At 44.5% G+C, this 17,399-nt stretch overlaps 4 protein-coding genes across 8 annotated transcripts; 3 read left to right on the top strand and 1 right to left on the bottom strand.

Moving 5' to 3' along the window:
- The first annotated feature begins 1,621 nt into the window (after positions 1-1,621).
- LOC123051594 (F-box protein At5g07610) lies at positions 1,622-4,473 on the top strand. The gene is made up of 3 exons (XM_044474519.1): positions 1,622-1,881; positions 2,851-2,916; positions 3,017-4,473. Exon 3 carries the CDS (start codon positions 3,033-3,035, stop codon positions 4,224-4,226), a length of 1,194 nt encoding a protein of 397 aa, XP_044330454.1. The 5' UTR covers positions 1,622-1,881; positions 2,851-2,916; positions 3,017-3,032; the 3' UTR covers positions 4,227-4,473.
- A 1,686-nt stretch (positions 4,474-6,159) lies between these two features.
- LOC123051590 (F-box protein At5g07610) lies at positions 6,160-9,640 on the top strand. 2 transcript variants are annotated; one of them, XR_006424216.1, is made up of 4 exons: positions 6,160-6,425; positions 7,437-7,502; positions 7,595-8,900; positions 9,387-9,640. XR_006424216.1 is itself a non-coding variant. In XM_044474514.1 (3 exons), exon 3 carries the CDS (start codon positions 7,596-7,598, stop codon positions 8,796-8,798), a length of 1,203 nt encoding a protein of 400 aa, XP_044330449.1. In that variant the 5' UTR covers positions 6,160-6,425; positions 7,437-7,502; position 7,595; the 3' UTR covers positions 8,799-9,299. The 2 variants fall into 2 exon arrangements, 1 of the variants encoding a protein (XP_044330449.1); XM_044474514.1 differs by lacking the exon at positions 9,387-9,640 and having other exon boundaries at positions 7,595-9,299.
- A 617-nt stretch (positions 9,641-10,257) lies between these two features.
- On the top strand, positions 10,258-11,387 carry LOC123051592 (universal stress protein PHOS34). Of its 2 annotated transcripts, XM_044474518.1 has the most exons (4): positions 10,258-10,693; positions 10,788-10,885; positions 10,961-11,079; positions 11,154-11,387. In XM_044474518.1, exons 1-4 carry the CDS (start codon positions 10,477-10,479, stop codon positions 11,239-11,241), a joined length of 522 nt encoding a protein of 173 aa, XP_044330453.1. In that variant the 5' UTR covers positions 10,258-10,476; the 3' UTR covers positions 11,242-11,387. The 2 variants fall into 2 exon arrangements, with proteins under 2 accessions (XP_044330453.1, XP_044330452.1); XM_044474517.1 differs by having other exon boundaries at positions 10,788-11,079.
- LOC123051591 (serine/arginine-rich-splicing factor SR34) lies at positions 11,356-15,820 on the bottom strand. Of its 3 annotated transcripts, XM_044474515.1 has the most exons (14): positions 15,650-15,820; positions 15,067-15,173; positions 14,708-14,773; positions 14,545-14,619; positions 14,375-14,477; positions 14,243-14,289; positions 14,076-14,133; positions 13,545-13,594; positions 13,315-13,371; positions 13,142-13,227; positions 12,970-13,068; positions 11,899-11,935; positions 11,755-11,829; positions 11,356-11,665 (listed from the first exon to the last, which is right to left on the bottom strand). In XM_044474515.1, exons 2-14 carry the CDS (start codon positions 15,151-15,153, stop codon positions 11,651-11,653), a joined length of 855 nt encoding a protein of 284 aa, XP_044330450.1. In that variant the 5' UTR covers positions 15,154-15,173; positions 15,650-15,820; the 3' UTR covers positions 11,356-11,650. The 3 variants fall into 3 exon arrangements, 2 of the variants coding, with proteins under 2 accessions (XP_044330450.1, XP_044330451.1); XR_006424217.1 differs by lacking the exons at positions 11,356-11,665; positions 11,755-11,829; positions 11,899-11,935 and adding exons at positions 12,038-12,291; positions 12,379-12,470; XM_044474516.1 differs by lacking the exons at positions 11,356-11,665; positions 11,755-11,829; positions 11,899-11,935 and adding an exon at positions 12,038-12,470.
- Between the last annotated feature and the right edge of the window lie 1,579 nt (positions 15,821-17,399).

The following is a 17,399-nucleotide window of genomic DNA, read 5'->3' as shown; positions in this document are numbered from 1 at the left end:
GCGGGCGATTCGCTGCCGTCGCTAGCACTGTCTTGGTCTTGGCCTTGGCCTTGGTCATGGGGCGAAAGGGTCGGCGACTGTCGCTCCCACGACATGATGCTGTGGTTGTAGATCGGAGCGCGCGAGGGTTTGCTTGGGTCGGCGCTCTGTTGATCTCTTGTCTCGATTAAGAGGCGGACGAGCGTCGCGGTACTCGACTGGAGGTGCGGCAGCGATGGTGAGCTCCGGCGAGTGCTCCCTGGCTCGATGATAAACTCCCTGGATCTGTATTTATAGGGGAGCAATCTTACCCGAGGGTCCTTAATCCTGCCGAGTCGCGGAGATGTTTCTTTGGGAAAGAATCGCGGAGATGTTAGGATCGGACGCGGCGGAGGTGATTCGGTCTGGAGTCGGAGGGGAGGATGGGGATGACGCGTGGGGTCTGGGTGTCAGCGACAGCGGGACAGAGGAGGGACGTGCGCTACTGCTGGCCGTCAGATTTTCGGACGATCTAACGGTCGCGGCGAGCGTATCGATTCGGGGCGCTTTAACAGGCCTTGCGCCTAGAAACTGAGCGGACCGGAATCTGAGTTTACTGGGCCAGGCACTGTTCGAATAGGCTTTCCTATTTAACAAGTCAACATTTTCTCAAACAAAAAAGTCAACGTCATCTAAAAAAATTAACAAGTCAATGAAAATTGATTTGCCTAAAAACTAATCCAAATCCCGCAAAATTAGGTGAATTCATTGCCGAGGTTAGTCAGAAATGGATATAATCAAGGCCACCTGATATTGATATCACCTGTGAAGAATTTGTTAGTACTTCTAGCTCTAATTTCAGTGTTGTTGCACCTTCCTCCACAACCCACATTATTGGTGATAATGACTCCCACTCTTGGTCTTACGCTGGTTGCATCGAGAGAGACCAGCAACTCAGCCTTACACTGGTTGCATGCATGATGATCCCTCCTTGATTAGAGGAGGACGTATGTGGGCGAAGACCCGATGAAGAGCTATTTAAATCGATGAGATGACCCCTCCTTAATTAAAAGAGGACATATGTGGGCAAAAACCTGATTAAATCAATGAACCTGCATCGAGTGAGACCGACAACGCAGCCCTACAGTGCACATGCATGATGATCCCTCGTCTTAATTAAAGGAGGAGTATTTGATTATATGCTGGACTTGGATTAATTCTAACATATGTAATGCTATTAAGCACTTTCAAGTTTATTGTGTGCTCTGTCTTTCCTATAAGGAAAATCTCATATGCTACTTCTAAATAATTTTCTTAGGATATTTAATTTGTACATCCAATGAGTACTTCTTATCGAGGATAAAACCAAACGTTACATGTTTTTAATAATACTAACATACTAGACGATTGGTGTTGAACCGCTACAATTTCAAATGTATATATACTAGTAATATACTAACCAGATGCTTCATTTGGTTTGTGTATTATAGGATTAGAATGTATAATATATACATATTTCTTTCATTGCAGCACACGGCATTTTTGCTACTATACAATTTTCCCCATCCAAAGCCGGAGCGTTTTGCTCTTCCTTCGCGCTGGGCCTGGCCCATATATGCACATCACTGGAGTATATCAGCATATCACCTCCCCCGCAGATCCTAAAAAAAAGTTCATTTAGTGTGCTGGGCCTGGCTCTTCCTTCTCTTCACACAGGACGAACAAGAACCCTAATCCCCAAATCCTCCAGCCCACTCTCAGATCTTGGGACCTGATCCCTAAATCGGACCATGGATCGACTATGCGGAAGCATGGCTTGAGATCCTGTCGATCCCGGATGTGGCGGGCAGCGGCGACGAAGCGGCGGCGGTCTGGAAGCTCGCCGGCAGGACAGGAAAAGAGCAGCGGCGTCTGACTTACTAGGTACGACATCAAAACTATTTAGTGTGCTACGGGTGGTCTCATTTCTTGTTTGCAGTAGGTTTCCTCTAGCCTTAGGATCTATGTGGAAGTTACAGATGTATAGTCACTGTCACAGAAATGCAAGTCAAGTGTGTCGATAATAAAAATTCTAAAAGGACTCTCGTCGAAAAAAAAAGTTGTAAAAGGAGCCTGTAAAATTCTAACACGGTATACACCTATCCGAAAGAAATTTCAGTACTCCCTCCCATCCATATTAATAGATACTCCCTCCGTAAAGAAATTTCAGTAGTGATCTATACGCTCTTATATTTTTTTTACAGAGGGATTTTTTTTTGCGGGGCCATATTAATAGTTAGTTGGCTGTACTTCGTTTTTGAACCTGTACTTTATGGAGCGGTTGTAGAACAAAGATGTCGCAATGTTAGGGCATGTTGGCCTGGTTTGGTTGCTGTGCTGGAGTGATTTGCTTGAGACTCTACGATTCGTGTTTGGTTGCCACACTGAGATGTCGCTAATTTGGAAATAGGCCATTTATTCGTAATTGCATTCCCGGAAGGGTTCCTCCTTGAACAAATGTCTCATTTATGGACACATTGGGAGCAAAATTGGAAACCCTAGCTAGTATTTATTTTCGAAAGGATAACTGATCAAAGAGACGTAGCTTCACTCAGGCACATCCGTCAGGCTCAGCCGTCCGACTTGCAGCCCACCGTGTCTGGCGCTCCATCCTCCAGACAGTCGTTGGTGAGAACGAAGGAACCGGTGAAAACGAACTTTACATTTTAGCTTTCACAAAGTGTATTTAAGTCTTGACGTTTTGTCCTCAGACATTGTTTGCAACCAGTAAGTTTCAAATAGTATTAGCGAACTTGTTACACGCCGCTATCAATAGCTTGTACTATTTTGATTTATTCTTTGTTGATTGGCATTTAATTCAACTATCTGAGCCACTGTAACTATTGTTCCCAGCCGTCAGCCGTAGAACCGCCGTTGATAGCCACTTCCATTGTGGCCGCTCCCTGCTTCAGTAGACTGGTATGCCTGTTCTGCCACCGTGCTCTTTCTTCCGTCCTTTCATTCTGTCCTGCACTGATGTTTGATCTGGTTATTTTTGTTTTCATTCTCAACTTGTCAGATTGGCTTGCACACAGATGAACCGCTCCAAGAACGGGGCAACCTCCGTTGCTGACCTTACAGATGACCTTATCATCGAGATTCTGTCCCTGCTGCCAGTCAAGTCAGTGTGCCGATTCAAGTGTGTCTCCCGGCTCTGGTACAGCCTCATCTCCCACCCTGAACACCGCAAAAGGCTTCCCCAGACCATCTCCGGCTTCTTCTACCCCAAGCACAGACTCAATGATGAGTATGATGTGATAACATTTCCCACTTTTGATGGTATTTCAAGGGATCAAGAGCAGCTATTCCCTGATTCCTCGTTGCCCTTCTTGACGGGATACAGGCAGATTTTGCCAAAGGACTGCTGCAATGGCCTTATTTTCTGCCTCTGCTGGAAGGACCCCCCAATAGACGAAGCCGATTATGTGGTATGCAATCCTGCCACCGAGGAATGGGTAGTCCTGCCTGATGCTGGCCATAGAAGTGATGCAATAGCATACCGTTTGGGTTTCGATGGAGCCATGTCACTCCACTTCCATGTGTTCCAGATCCTAGAGGATGATGAGGACTATGGATATATCTCAGGTGTTAATATCTACTCATCAGAGACAGGAGCCTGGAGTTACAAGGAAAATGGTTGGGGCGACAATGAGATTCAGATAGTTGAGATGAGAGGCGTCTTTTTCAATGGAATGATGCACTTGCTCACACGTGAGTTTAAGATACTAGCAGTTGACACTGAGGGTAAGACATGGAGGACCATTTCTTTGCTGGAAACTATGTGTGATGAAAACATTTATTTAGGTCATCTTGCTTTTATTGGTCAATCTCAAGGGCGACTGTATTATATAAATATGAGAGACAATGATAGCTCCAAATTATCAGTCTGGATTCTTGAGGACTATAATGGTAATGAATGGATCTTTAAGTACAACATCAGCACTTCACAACTTTTTGGGGAGCTTTTTGGGGAGAAGGATGTCACGTTACAACGGGACTATGCTGATCTCTTGTTGCAAAGGGACTATGCTTTGATCGCAATCCATCCTGAGTGCAATTTGATATTCTTTGTTTGGAGGTGCGAGGATGTGTTACTGTCATATGACATGGACCGTGGTAAAGCTCGTGTTATCTGCAGTCTAAAAGAGCACTCGTATCACACATTTCCTCCATATCTTCCCTATGTTCCATCTTTCTCACGCATTGGCAGACCAAGAGTGGAAGCCTGACTCCAGGGTGGAGGCTGACAGTTGTTACCGACAATTATATGGAATCTTTTACAAGTGTTGGACCTTCAGTTATCACAACTAAACCATAGGGCTACAGCTTTGCTATAGCTCTCCAATGACTCCTCTTTTTTTTTACCCCTGCAGGTTTTGCTTTTTCTTTGATTTAGTCCTGATATATCTATTAAATACTTTCAGTCATTAGATCCTGTAAGTTGACTTGACTTTGATTATTCACCAAGTCTGCTTGTTTTGGACTAGCCTGATTATATGTGCTAGTCATTGGTTTCTTGGCTGCTCATCTCTCCTTCTCCAGCATATCTTATCCATTGAAAAACCTCGGGTTGGATGTATCCTCAAGGAATAATGAAAAAATAATATACATATGTAAGAACAAATCGTTGCTTTCTCATGCTAATAGAGATATTCCAACTTACAATGGAATATACTGACATTGTAGCACGGTATGCGTCGAGTTAAAGTATATATGCGTTAATGGATCTCTCCACAATTTATCCGCAACCCATGGAGGCCACAATGTGATTCGTGGTTTATGGGAGACAGTGATGCCTTTATGGAATGTGCTTCTTATACGTGAATCCTGAATCCTGGACGGAATTGCCATGTCCATATTTCCCATATACATTGACCGCTACTTATACCTATCTTGGTAGGGACAACTTGAAGTTGTGTTACCTTTGCGAGTTTTTGCCTGACCTTAATGGTGTCTTTGTAAGGCCAGGAGCGTGTATGCCTCCGTTTTTAAAGATCACATGTAATGAAGTGGGTTGAGTAAAGTCTATTTTACACCTGGAAGTTGTATGTTTGGTTTACCCCTCAAAATAGAAATTGTATGTGTGGTCGAAATTAAACCAGGATCACTCACTTCTCTCACTTACTATGTGGTCCTACATGCCATATTCATTTATTCCTACTGAACTTTTTTTAATATACGATGAACTTCTTTTAATATACAACAATCTTTTCTATGAAAACATACTGAACAATTTTCTAAAGAATATTATTAAGATAAATAGGTTTTCAAATATGTAGGTCCTAAAAAACAACAACCATTTTTTCGGAGGGTGAGAAACAACGTAAAAGACTGAAGATAATTTTTTTAAATCGCTCATGAGCAAACTGTGCCGACCTACTCTTGCTCTTAGCCAAGCTTGCGGGTGCTAAATAAGAGCTCTTAAGAATGGGGTCAACTAACCAGCGGTAACCCCCCCCCCCCCCCCCCCCCCCCCCGAGGAGCTCACAGCGGGCATGCATGCGCGAACCGTGTGGCGCGGCCAACCGCCACCACGTGTCGCGCTTTGGCGCATACGTGGGAGCACAAATTTTTTGTCTCCAGGCATTTTTTTGGGGTTTCAGATTTTATTTGTTATTTCATAGGTTTTCTCGACAAAAAAATCCATCCTTTTGCTTTTTGTGTTTTTCAATATATTTTTTCTTTCCGATTTTTTATTTCCATTTTTCCAAAAAATTTAGTTTCTGATTTTTTTTATTTTCTGCCTTTTTCGAGAAAAAAGTTTGTTTGAACCTATTAACATGAGATCTAGTTTTGCAGTTGTCAATGCGAGAAACGCGATGATAATAACGGTTCATGATTTGGGCGTACAATTTAATAGATAAAAAGTTTAGGAAAAACAAATATACAAAAAAATCCTAGGTTGTGACAAGTGTCGTACATGTAATACACCATTTGTCATCACAAAAAGATGTGAGGATGGCCTTTGCAAAGAGTATCCTTGACCAGTGATTTCACAACATTTACTACAGTTTTTTTTAGACAATCTCGCTAAGCTTTATTATGTCAGTGACAAGATTTTAGGGCCGAGTTTTCTGCGGGCCGGTCTAATTTGGGCCGAAGCCTGTAGAGCGTCTTCTCCTTGCGTGACGCACTCCCCACAAAATCACGAACGGCCTTCACAGTTCACACTCCCCTGAAAAAAAAGCCTTCACACACACAGGCCGAACAAGAACCCTAATCCCCAAATCCTCCAGCCCACTCTCAAATCTGGAGACCTGATCCCTAAATCGGTCCATGGATTGGCTATGCGGCAGCATGGCTTGAGATCCTGTCGATCCCGGATTTGGCGGGCAGCGGCGGCGAACCGGGGCGAAACGGCGGCGGCCCGGAAGCTCGCCGGCAGGAGAGGACAACAGGAGGTTGAGCAGCGGCGTCTGAATTACTAGGTACGACATCAAAACTATTTAGGTTAACTGCTATGGGTAGTCTCATTTATTCGTAGCTAATACTCCTCCAGCCTTAGGTTCTGTGTGGAGGTTACAGATGTATAGTCACATTCACAGAAATGCAAGTCAAGTGACTCAATAAAAATTCTGAAAGGATTCTCGTCAAAAACCAAAAAAAAAAGGTGTAAAAGGAGCCTGTAAAATTCTAACACCGTATACACCTATCCGAAAGAAATTTCAGTACTCCCTCCGATCCATATTAATAGTTATTAGTTGGCTGGACTTCGTTTTTGAACTTGTACTTAATGGAGCAGTTGTAGAACAAAGATGTCACAATGTTAACGCATGTTGGGCTAGTTTGGTTGCTGCGCTGGAGCGATTTGCTTGAGCCTCAACGATTCGTGTTTGGTTGCCACACTGAGATGTCGCTAATTTGGAAATAGGCCATTTATTCGTAATTGCATTCCCGGAAGGGTTCCTCCTTGAACAAATGTCTCATTTATGGATACATTGCGAGCAAAATTGGAAACCCTAGCTAGTACTCCCTCCATCCCAAAATTCTTGTCTTAGATTTGTCTAGATACGGATGTATCTAACACTAAAACGTAACTAGATACATCCGTATTTAGACAAATCTAAGACAAGAATTTTGGGACGGAGGGAGTATTTATTTTGGAAAGGATAACTGATGAAAGAGACGTAGCTTCACTCAGGCACGTCCGTCAGGCTCAGGTGTCCGACTTGCAGCCCACCGTGTCTGGCGCTCCATCCTCCAGACAGTCATTGGTGAGAACGAAGGAACCGGTGAAAACGAACTTTACATTTTAGCTTTCACAAAGTGTCTTTAAGTCTTGACGTTTTGTCCTCAGGCATTGTTTGCAACCAGTAAGTTTCAAATAGTATTAGCGAACTTGTTGCACGCCGCTATCAGTAGCTTGTATTATTTTGATTTATTCTTTGTTGTTTGGCATTTAATTCAACTATCTGAGCCACTGTAACTACTGTTCCCAGCCGTCAGCCGCAGAACCGCCATTGATAGCCACTTCCATCGTTGCCGCTCCTTGCTTCAGTAGACTGGTATGCCTGTTCTTCCTCCGTGCTCTTCCTTTCATTCTGTCATGCACTGATATTTGATCTGACTATTTTAGTGTTCCATCTCTACTTGTCAGAATGGCTTGCACACAGATGAACTGCTCCAAGAACGGGACAACCTCCGCTGCTGACCTGACAGATGACCTTATCATCGAGATTCTGTCCCTGCTGCCTGTCAAGTCAGTGTGCCGATTCAAGTGTGTCTCCCGGCTCTGGTACCTCCTCATCTCCCAACACCGCAAAAAGCTGCCCCAGACCATCTCCGGTTTCTTCTACCCCATGCACAGATACAACAATGAGGATGGTTTGATAGGATTTCCCACTTTTGATGGTATTTCGGGGGACCAAAAGCAGCTATTCCCTGATTCCTCGTTGCCCTTCTTGACGGGATACAGGCAGATTTTGCCAAAGGACTGCTGCAATGGCCTTATTTTCTGCCTCTGCTGGAAGGACTCCCCAATAGACGAAGCTGATTATGTGGTATGTAATCCTGCCACTGAGGAATGGGTAGTCCTGCCTGATGCTGGCCATAGAAGCGATGCATTGGAGTACCGTTTGGGTTTCGATGGAGCCATGTCACCCCACTTCCATGTGTTCCAGATCCTAGAGGGTGATGAGGACTATGGATATATCTCAGGTGTTAATATCTACTCATCAGAGACAGGAGCCTGGAGTTACAAGGAAAATGGTTGGGGCGACAATGAGATTCAGATAGTTGAGATGAGAGGTGTCTTTTTCAATGGAATGATGCACTTGCTCACATGTGAGTTTAAGATACTAGCAGTTGACACGGAAGGCAAGACATGGAGGACCATTTCTTTGCTTGAAACCATGTGTGTTGGAAACATTTGTTTAGGTCCTCTAGCTTTTATTGGTCAATCTCAAGGGCGATTGTATTTTATAAATATGAGAGACAATGATAGCTCCAAATTATCAGTCTGGATTCTTGAGGACTATAATGGTAATGAATGGATCTTTAAGTACAACATCAGCACTTCACAACTTTTTGGGGAGCTTTTTGGGGAGAAGGATCACATGTTACAACGGGACTATGCTGATCTCTTGTTCCAAAGGGACTATGCTTTGATCGCAATCCATCCTGAGTGCAATTTGATATTCTTTGTTTGGAGGTGCGAGGATGTGCTACTGTCCTATGACATGGACCGTGGTAAAGTTTGTGTTATCTGCAGTCTAAAATATCACTCGTACGACACATTTCCTCCATATCTTCCCTATGTTCCATGTTTTTCACGCATTGGCAGACCAAGAGTGGAAGCATGACTCCAGGGTGGAGGCTGACAGTTGTTACTGACGATTATATGGAGTCTTTTACAACTGTTGGACCTTCAGTTATCGCAGCTAAACCATAGAGCTACAGCTTTGGTATAGCTCTCTAATGACTTTTCTTTTTCCGTCTGCAGTTTTTGCTTTTGCTTTGGTTTGGTCCTGATATATCTATAAGATGCTTTCAGTCATTAAGACCCTGTAATTTGACTTCACTGAGATTATATACTAAGTCTGCTTGTCTTGGACTAACCTGGTCATTTGCACTTCTCTAGCGTATCTTATCCATTGAAAAACCTTGAGTTAGATGTATCCTTAAGGAACAATGAAAAAGAGTATATGTAAGAAAGATAAGGCAACTTACGATGAAAACATGGGCATTGAAACACAGTATGCGTGGAGTTAAAGTATATGCATTAATGGATCTCTCTACAGTTTATCTGCCAATCCATGGAGGCCACAATGCGTCTCATGGTTTATGGGAGACAATGTGATGCCTTTATGAAATGTGCTTCTTATACATGAATCCTGGACGTAATTGCCACGTCCATATTTCCCATATATGTTGACCGCTACTTGTATCAGTCTTTGTAGGTACAACTTGAAGTTGCGTTACCTTTGCGAGTTTTTGCCCGACCTTAGCGGTGTCCTCGTAAGGCCAGGAGGGTGTCTGCCTCCGCTTTTAAAAATCACATGAATTCTGTAGAAATTTTGTAGGATTAGTAGTTTCTAAGATTTTTATGTTTGACATGTACGCCTGCATGTTTGCCGTGCTAATGCATGCTGACCCATGCATAGGCAATAAGTTTTGCATCTACTCCCTCCGTTCCTAAATATACGTCATTTTAGAGATTTCAAATGAAGTATCACATACGGATGTATATAGACAAATTTTAGAGTGCAGATTCACTCATTTTGCTCCGTATGTAGTCACTTGTTGAAATCTTTAGAAAGACCTATATTTAGAAACGGAGGGAGTAATATATAGCTGAAACAACTTTAAACAAGAGAAACATCTGGACAAGAAAGGTACTGTGCAGCTATTAACATTGAGAAGCTGCTTGTAACCTTCGTTTCTGCAACCGTGTTATTACTGATCGCTGCTATAAAATCGGAAGCGGTGTTACTGGAAAAAAAAAGGTGGCAGCATGTGAGCTCGGGATCAAAAGAGCACTTCCACGCTATACGAGACTATGTAATCTTCTTCCGTGTACAACTTAAAAGTAAAGCGTGTGTGTGCTGACCAGCAATTATCTTACTACGGTTGTGGCTAATCACAGTCTTCGGGAGCAGAAACTGAAAAACTATAACGGTCACGGTCAGCACGCACTGGTTGGCTGAGTGGCTGGGCTGTTGCTGTACTATAGCGGGTCGCTATCCAGCAGCCGCAGGACGTTAGTTGCAATGCTGGAGCTAAAACCAACAGCCAAAACCGGGGTCCGGTCCGGCACCCTGCCGTGCCGCCACCAGTATCCATCCGATCCATCATCATCCGCCCTTGGCCCGCCGCAACCCCGCTGCCTCCACCCCCTCCGGTTTTGGCCCTTCTCTCTCGCTCTGCCGGCGTGCCCAATATATACGCCCCTCGATCGCGCTGCTCATCAGCTCATACATAGCAGACCTGCCGACCAAGAACCTCTTACATCAGTTTCGTTCCTTGCACTGTCTGCTGGCAATGGCGGAGGCCAAGGCTGCACCTGCGATGGTGAAGGAGGCCGAGGGCAGCGGTAGGAGGAAGACGGTGGTGCTGGTCGCCGTGGACGACAGCGACCACAGCTACCGCGCGCTGGAGTGGGCCGTGCGTCACGTGGCGACGGCCGGCGTGGCTGCCGAGCTCGTCGTCGTCCACGCCAAGCCCCCCGCGTCCTCCGTCGTCACCTTCGGCAGCCCCGGTGCCGGTCGCCAACCCCATCATTAATTTCCAGCTTTGATTCGGTTCGGAATACTCGTGGTGAACTGGAGCTTACTCTGCTTCGGAATTTTCAGCCGCCGCCGGGGACGTGGTGAGGGTCGTGGACGCGGACCTGCGCAAGAGGGCCGAGGACGTCGTCGACGGGGCGCGCCGCCTATGCGTCGCCAACACGGTAACAGCCACGACCCCTGCTCGCCGCATTGCTCGATCACAGAGACATTTCTGTAACATGCCAAATAAATCGCAGGTGCATGGTCTGATAGAGGTGATGGAAGGAGAGGCGAGGTACGTGCTCTGCGACGCCGTCGACAAGCACCACGCCGATCTGCTCGTCGTCGGCAGCCATGGCTACGGCGCCATCAAGAGGTAATTGATGATGTGTTCCGCAAGCTGCTGGCTAATGGCCGTGGGTTTTATCTGAACATGGACGCTTCTTGCAGGGCATTTCTCGGGAGCGTGAGCGACTACTGCGCCCATCACGCGCACTGCTCCGTCATGATAGTCAAGCAGCCCAAGTCCAAGAAATGACCGCGTCATTAAGGCGCCGAGCCTGTTGTATCTCTTCGTAAAATCCTGAGTCCTGTGTGCGTGCAAGTGATGTCAAACAGATATATGTAAACAGTGTCGCGAAAACTGAACCAATACCTCAAATCCAGGTTATATTTCCAGCATTACACACGGCAATGTTACTGTATTCAAATATCTTCCGAACCAACGACCATGCATAGATAATAATCCAAGTAAAAATGCTGACAATGAAGAGAGTACATAAATCTCAAAAATCCATCCAAACAAGTTTTACAGAAACATCAAGGAACCTAGAATAACCGAACACAGATAGTACTATAACAGCGTATGCAGAAGTCGGCGAAGACAAAATATGAAGAATTTGAAGCCCATGGCTCCGCCTCTCACCGCCCCTAACCTCGCATCAGTTTTACTCTGATTTGGCCTGAAAATGCAATTGGATACTCTTAGTATAAGAGCAATGAACACATACCAATCAACAATAAGTCAACACAAGTATAAGAGTTATATTACATCAGGAGACCGGGAACGTGATGGGCTCTTGCTTGGGTCCCTCTTGGGGCTTGCTGCTTCACCATTGACGACGGGCTGAGCAAAAACAACAAAGGTAAGTTTCATAAACAGATATATTGCAAAAGCATGATTGAGAATACTTACAGATGCAGCGACAGGGGATTGGGATTTTGCTGGTGATCTGCAAAAAGTTCAAGAAAACAAGAGAAATCAATATCCAGAATGGAGTTTTAATAGCTTGCTTCCAAGAACCTCCATCCTCCCCAGCATTCCAATCGCCAAATGCAAGTAAAAAGGGCTCATGGAAATTAAAATCAATCAGTTCCTTATGTCAAAAAACATGCAGTACTGAAAGCGTTTTGTGTCAATGTTACGTGAGCATATACACTAGAACAGCTCTCCAATTTGAAGCCTGTGAAGGAGCCAGTCCTCATGTACTCAAATCTGAGCAAATGCCATTGTGCCGTCATAGTCCAAACCGTCAAATCCTTAATGCTCTACTTCCAGAGTTCCAAAACAATCCTCTATGCCCAAGCTCTGATGTAATCAGTTACAGTCCATTAGGTAAGAAAAAACAATAGATGATTTTTAGCTTCCAGTTCAGCTCCCAGTTTATTACCATACCTCAGTCAACCAATGGAGCTGGTGCAAACTGACCAAATCCCCATCCTCAATTTCCTAATACGCAATCCCTAGATCGCCGCACAATCCCTCATCTAAGGAAGAAATGATTCGAGGCTTTAAGAAACACCGGACACTAGCCAGTTCAGTTAGACAAGAAACATGTGACACCAGAGTGTGATAAAACTTGTGACAGTTTCCAAGCAACCAGATAGATAATAATAATGCCACTAGTTTTCCATTTAACATTAGGAAAAATCAGCAGGTTTAACTAGAATATCATACATAAACCTAATATGCCAATGCATGAGGGTTATGGTGTATTGCCACCTGGGAACATGGACATTTAGGATGTCAGATGGATTGATGCATCTTTTGTTGATAAAGATTGCATCAATGAGAAACAATATTTAGGATTTTCCAGACTATTATTGTCAAGTTTCAACCAGAACATACTTCTTTTGTTATAGATGTGCCAACATATCAAGCAACATTTGATTATAAAAATAATTGCAGTGATGTCTACTTGTTCCATCTTTCTTTTTCTTTTTCTTGGGGCAGGAGGAGGTACACAGGCCATAGGAGCTCAGTTACCTTGATGGAGAGCGTTCCTTTGACGGTGACCTTGAATGGGAAGAAACTGATCTCGACCGAGATCTTGACGCTGAACGACGTGATGGTTTTTTCTTTGGACTGAAAGCATATCCAAATTTGGTCAGTGGTCAGTTACATTATACAGGACCAACAGAAGTAATCAAAGACTGACCTTGGACTCCTGCTGTAGCTGCCACTTCGGCTTCTGCTACGGCTGCGTGAATAGGAGCGGCTGCTTTTTCCAGCATACTCCTTTACCTTCAGAAAACAACAAGGTGGTGCATTTGTTAATTTCAAAACAAGTCAATGCCCAAAACTGAACTACAAATAGACGTCTCGGTGTACCCTTATAGGCGCTCGAGAGAAGGCATTTTTAAATTCAGTATCATCTAGCTTCCTTATCTGCAAAAGGTTAATTCCAGAAAATTATTTCTCCACCTTTATGAAAAAGTGATGACAGCTCAAAAACCATATGTTCAACTAGATTATACAGGTGTGACGAAAAATAAGCATTCCATGTAATGAAAATTAGCAAGGCACCAGAAGTGACACCGAAAAGAAGAAGCAGAACTTACAGCATACTTCATATCATCATAGTTTGTATAATCAACAATTCCAATAGTACCTATAGCAAACAATGATGTAGGTCAAAAAAAGTAGCAGCAACATAGCATACATGACTTTACAGAAAGAACCATTGTTACAACAGCTTATTAATTTAATAGAAACAGTGTAGAAAAAATTGTCAGTGCAATTGACAACACAAAAAGGCTAGATTAAATGTTCTAACAATGAGTCCTCTTTTGTACTAAGCTTGTCAATGTGCATGCTGGGCATATTAAAGGCATAGTGCACAGCATGAGCCTAAAATGGTAGAGTATCCAGTGTAATGAATACATTTTAAATCTTTGTAATGTGATCTGGATAAAGACATCAGTATATCAGCATTTACAAAAAAATAATTTAATAGCAGAACTACAATTAAATATAAATCAGGAAATAAAGTAAGTGAAGTGATTTCTCTAATAATGCATAAGCAACTTTTGACAATCTCTGGTGAATATGATTGAAGAAGAGAACTGCAGCAGGGACCCAAACTAACTCACCACCACCCTCACGGTACACCTCAGAGAAACAAACATCACCAGCCTTTCTCATATGGTCCTGTTAAAAACATTTATGAAGCTTCAGAGAGTGAAGAGTGAAAACATGATAAGGCAAAAAAGAACAGAAAAGTTGACAGAATATATGGTATTGTACTCTTTCTACAGACCTTCAGATCTTGCCATGATGCAGAAGAAGGTAGTCCAGTAACCAGAACTGTCAAATGGCAGGCACACGAGTTCAGTTTATAGACAAAGAATTTGAGCAATCAATATTCTGTGTAGACATATATTTTGCGTACCACGATACTCCGTATGCCTAGAGACACCACCACGGCGTCCCCCACCACCATAGCTGTTCGGAAGGGATGAAGAGTTGGCCCTCCCGCCATGTGCAAGTTCAACCTGTGCATAGTAGGGATTAGAACTGTTAACTGAGAAGAGCAAGCTACAAAGAAAACATTGCACCTACCCTAAGCCGATTCCCATCAAAGTTGTAGCCATCTCGGCCATGAATCGCATCTTCAGCATCACGGGGATCTTCAAACTACACACAAAAAGTAGCTTTCGTGACCTCCAACAAATCTAACAGTAATCAACCGAGAAGCAAATATAAAACATATTCAACAAGTTACCTCAACAAAAGCAAAGCCAGGAGGCCTTGGGGGGACCTTCAAGTCAATTTCAACTATCCGTCCATACTGCAAGAAATATTTTTAACATCAGATCTTCACACAGAATCCAAGTATAGAACTCCAATCAACAGATCAAATTAGTAACTGCGCCTTATTTTCTTAAAAGTGAGTGGCACAGCCATAATGCTATCTTATACCACTCAAATTAAAAGACGGGAATTAACTGAAGTACTATTACAGCAAAACTAAACAATATATTCGTATGTTCCAGGAAAAATATACTAAATACACCTGTCATTGTTTCATCACCTTCAATATATAAATTTAAGACATATAGTAATGGAAGTGGGAATACCAACCTTGTAGAAGAGATCCTCCACCTCCCGCTCCCTGATATCCCCTGGGAGGTTCCCAACGTAAATGGTCCGGCTCCAGCGCCTACTCATCCTTCCTTGCTTACTGCAACCTATCGCCCAGAAGAGCACAGTTATTACAAATAGAAAGAAGACTGACAGGAATATCTGAATTCAGATACAGCAAACAAAACAGCCAACAAAACCACGAACAAATTTACACGACGAACAAGCACACTCCAAAATCGCTGGCCTACTTCAGGCCGGTAAAAGCACGAAAAAAATTTAGGTTGAGATTTCCCCGAGAAAAGTAGCCTAAGCTTTCAACCCCCAAGGGGGCGTTCAAGGCGCGAGAGATCCCCGCCGTCCTGCCACAACCGCGCCCACAAACCCTAGAACGCCGAGATTCTCCAGAGGAAATCAAAACCGCGAGAGGGCGGAGGCGCGGCCGCAGATCCGCGCGCCCGCACCAAACCCTAGACGAACAGAGCACGCCCCCGAGTAAAAACCGCCGACGAATTCAGCAGAGGAACACGGCAATCGGCGTGGGGGGTTGACGGAGGGGGCGGGGGAGATGGCGGGGGCGTACCGGAGGAGGGGCTGGGTTCGCTGCGCGCGCGGCGTCGTCGCCGGCCGGGGACGAAGGGGAACAGGAGAAGATAGGGTTTACGGGCGGGCGGCTTGACCTCCCGAGCGGCCGAGCTATAGAACAAGCAGCGTGCGGGTTTGGTCGGTCCGCGTCTCTATGCATGTGGGTCCCGCTGATGTGGGTCCGGCATGAGGCGTAACGGGTGCGGGCCGGAGTCTAGTCGAGCTCGGAGTTGCCTCACGATTGGGCCTAACGGGCAGTTCTCAAGAAAAGAAAGGTTGGGCCTAACGGGCTGCTAACAACGAGAATCTCACGTTCTCACGGGCTACTAAAGGGCTTTTGTTAAAAAGATATACAGGGGTTGTTTGTTGTGAGAGCAACTAGTTAAAGAGCGCTCCTTCGGAAGTCTCGCAGCGATCAGCGCCACTTGGCGCGCTCTCAGCCATTCGCCACGTGTCGCGCTCTGAAAGCTCTCTCCAGATTTGGTTTTTTTATTTTTCCGCACGCGTTTTTGGCTTTTTAAACGGTTTTTTCTGGGTTTTTTCGACGTTTTGGTTTTTCCCCGGTCTTCCTTAGTTTTTTGATCAAAAAAATTTACGCGAAAAAACGTGTTTTCTTTTTTTTTCTTTCGCGAGAGTCATGATTTTTCTTTCGCGAGAGGCGCGGTTGTGCTTTTAGCGAGAGTCACGGCCGTGCCTTTCGGAAACGGAAAAAAACGCGTTTTCTGTTTTTTTTCTTTCGCGAGTGTCACGGTTATGCTTCCGTGAGAGGCACGGTTGTGCTTTCGCGAGAGTCACGGCCGTGCCTCTCGGAAAGGGAAAAACAAAACGCGTTTTCTGTTTTTTTTTCTTTCGTGAGAGTCACGGTTTTGCTTCCGCGAAAGGCACGGTTGTGCTTTCGCGAGAGTCACGGCCGTGCCTCTCGGAAAGGGAAAAAATACGCGTTTTCTGTTTTTTTTTTCTTTCGTGAGAGTCACGGTTTTGCTTCCGCGAGATGCACGATTGTGCTTTCGCGAGAGTCACGGCCGTGCCTCTCGGAAAGGGAAAAATACACGTTTTCTGTTTTTTTTTTTCTTTCGCGAGAGTCACGGTTTTGCTTCCGCGAGAGGCACGGTTGTGCTTTCGCGAGAGTCACGGCCGTGCCTCTCGGAAACGAAGAAAAACGCGTTTTTTGTTTTTTTTTTCTTCCACGAGAGGCACAGTTGTGATTTCGTGAGAGGCACGGGCGTGCCTCTTTCGGAAAGGGAAAAACCCGTGCTCCCGGTTCGGTTTTTTCGTCCGGTTTTTTTCGTCCGGTTTTCTCGTAAAAAAAAAGTTTGTCAAAACTTATCAACATGGGATCTAGTTTTGAAGATCTCGACGCGAGGAATCCAACGATGAAAACGGTTCGAGATTTGGACGCACGGTTTACGTTTTGAATAAACAGATCTACGAAAAAAAGGAAACCTCCCAGGTTGCGACAAGTGGCGCGCTGCATGTGCGCCACTTGTCGCGACCTGGGAAGGTGGAGTGTTTTTTGCAACGAGTGCTCCTTAATTAGTGACTTCGGTTTGTTGTTGAGATAAGGGGTACATCTGAGCTCCAGCTCAGAATAGCACTTTCGTTATTTGGATAGATAGTTTTTAGAGAACCAGATGGCTACAAACGTGTTTTAGAGTAACATTAAAAAAACGTCTTTTAGAGTCTAACCAATTTAAACTTTGTTTGGCCAACCTATAATTAATTCCTGGATAAGAAAAACTTGGTTCTCG

Source organism: Triticum aestivum, chromosome 2D, assembly GCF_018294505.1.
Source record: "Triticum aestivum cultivar Chinese Spring chromosome 2D, IWGSC CS RefSeq v2.1, whole genome shotgun sequence".
Taxonomy (NCBI): Eukaryota; Viridiplantae; Streptophyta; class Magnoliopsida; order Poales; family Poaceae; genus Triticum; species Triticum aestivum.
This window is presented reverse-complemented; position numbering and strand designations above follow the sequence as displayed.